Here is a 2,372-nt window from a genome sequence, read left to right as displayed (position 1 = left end):
CGGTCAACATCAGCACAAAATATTCTTTAAAGTCGCCACATCTACACTGCCAGATAGCTGTAGGTGAAGTGAAACACGATCCAAGTCTCGTGTCAGAACAAGGGCTCAATCCCTGGGGAAAGAACCCTTGATTAGGTTACTATGTCAGATGAGGGAATCGTGTTGTCAGAGCACACGAAGGAACCGCCTTGTTTCTCGTCCAGAATCAATATGGAGCAAGAGGACCGGCTTCAAAGAGAAGGGAAAGTCGCGAATCGTTTCTGAAATCCACGCTGAAGGGGACCTTGCCGAGCGTCCTCATCGTCAACGGGGAGAGCGGAAGCGGCAAGACGGTTCTCTACAAGAAGCTCATCGCCGACTGGACCGCCCGTGGGCTCGCGGTGGAAGCGCCGTGGCTGACTTCGACCTGGTCTTCAAGACCGAGTGTCATGAGACAACCAGGTCCTTCGGCCAGTTGCTCCGCCAGCTTTTGCCCAGCACCGTGAGTTCCAAAAAACATGGACGATGCTCAATTCAAACAATACATTCTCAGCCAAAAGTCCTGTTCCTTGTCGATGGCTTCGAGGAACTGAATGAGAGCTCAGATGCCTTGCTTGAGGAGATCCTCTTTCTTGCATCCCGCAACGTCCGCATCGTAGGTGCGCCACGCGGCCCTTCCGACTCAACAGGATACGGAGGAAGGCGGCGGACGCTGGCCTGTCCTTCATGGTGTTCAGGATGACGGGCGTGGCGCCCGCGTCCCGAACCGACTTCGTTGTGAAGTATCTAGAGAACCTGGTGAGTCCACACAGGAACAAGGAGACCAGGGAATGGCTTTACACCTACTTCAGAAATATTGGCAACTGGTGCAAAAAGAACTTCTGTTCTCCCTTCAAACTTGGCGGTGCTCATTCTGCTCAGCGTCTACGATCCTGCGATGATGAGCCACCTCACGACGGGCACGGCCTTCTTCGCCCAACTGGAGAAGTTCAGAATCCTCAGACTCGTCAACCATCTTACCAGCCGCCCAGAATACGCACACTTATCCCCGGAAGAGCTGAGGTTTCTTTGCTCGGGATTCATCAAGCTGCTCAACGACCTCGCTTTCGAGAGCCTGCAACTTGGGGAGACGACCTTAGCGCCCAGTGCGATGACCAGGCTCGCCGAGAAATGCAGGAGGCTCGGCTTGCCGGCGGAAACGATGTTCTCGGCGTTTTTGAAGTGCCAGCTTTCGGCAGGGAATCGCAGCTACTCCTTCGGGGAAAAAAGCATTCAGGAGTTCAGAGCTGCTTGCCATTTGTGCTACCTCGCCACGTACCAGCCGGTGCTTGGCTCCGATTCGAGCCAGAGCTCTGCAGGATCTCCCTTCCACGACGTGGTCTTCTTCACAGCAGGTGAGTCTTTGAACCGTTGGATGAGGTTGTCGTTTACATGTGTGCAAGCTCTCTCTTATACAAGTCTAATACAGGCACGGTTTTATATAAAGGCTGAATTAGATATGATAATCTCGCACCCCATAAACTTCTCCGATGTTTATCATGTCAACTTTTTTCACATTTTCATCAGGTCTGCTGGCAGAGAAGCTGTCTCATGCACTTGCTGAGAACACCGAGTTTATAATTCAGCAAGCTGTGGGGGCGGGCATAAAAGAAACCAGTGAGTGGTTGGACCTCCTGCAGGAGGCCCTGTGTCACGAAGTGTTGGCAGAGGCCGTCGGCCGCTCCGCGCTGAGGAAGGACAGGTGGGACGTCAAGGAGGTCCATCTGCCGGCGTTGAGGACTCTCCTTCTCGTGGCCTCGCCAAAGAGTCTACACGTCACCGTGAACAGTCTGGAAAGGCCTCCGGAAGAAATACCTGCTCTTTGCGAAGTTTTGAGAAGAGTCGCTGGTCAGCCAGTCTCAATTTCCCTCAGCTTGAATTACTACTTCGTGATGGGCAGGAGTAGAAACGCGGACAACCTCCTGCGCCTCCTTCTACAGGGCTCTGCTGTCATCACGGGATTCGTCGGTTACTTATCCAGCAGCATGATATCACAATTACCAAGCACGCTGCACACCCTCGCGTTGCAGGTCGACCGCCGCGAGCTGGAAACCCTGGCCAGCGTTCTCCCTAAAATGAAGCACCTTGAGAGGCTAGGTAAGCACAGATCCCGATTGCTACTTTTCTAATGGCCTACATAAATTTATCTGCATGCCAAAACACAAAAGATGCTAAGGCAGTGGTTCCACGCTGAATTGCGTAAGGCAAAACAACGATAAAGAATATACTGACGTCGTTACAGAGATTTTCCTGCGTGTGGACAACAGTACACAGAAACTACCGTCTGTGGACTTCCACCAGCGAGAGTTGATCGTCGATTTCTGCAAGATCCGTGATGAAAGGTGCGTTGCAGA

At 52.5% G+C, this 2,372-nt stretch overlaps 1 protein-coding gene across 1 annotated transcript in view; it reads left to right on the top strand.

The window, feature by feature from the left end:
- The window catches only part of LOC119587375, an 8,569-nt gene that overhangs the window by 5,160 nt on the left and 1,037 nt on the right, over nucleotides 1-2,372 (top strand). Inside the window, exons 4-8 of the mRNA XM_037936118.1 lie at nucleotides 204-256; nucleotides 348-638; nucleotides 792-1,373; nucleotides 1,546-2,115; nucleotides 2,261-2,360. Of these exons, the coding sequence (XP_037792046.1) occupies nucleotides 204-256; nucleotides 348-638; nucleotides 792-1,373; nucleotides 1,546-2,115; nucleotides 2,261-2,360 (1,596 nt within the window). The remainder of the gene's footprint in view (nucleotides 1-203; nucleotides 257-347; nucleotides 639-791; nucleotides 1,374-1,545; nucleotides 2,116-2,260; nucleotides 2,361-2,372) is intronic.

Source organism: Penaeus monodon, chromosome 22, assembly GCF_015228065.2.
Source record: "Penaeus monodon isolate SGIC_2016 chromosome 22, NSTDA_Pmon_1, whole genome shotgun sequence".
Classification (NCBI taxonomy): Eukaryota; Metazoa; Arthropoda; class Malacostraca; order Decapoda; family Penaeidae; genus Penaeus; species Penaeus monodon.
The sequence above is the reverse complement of the archived record's forward strand: the minus strand, read 5'-3'. Positions and strand labels throughout refer to the sequence as shown.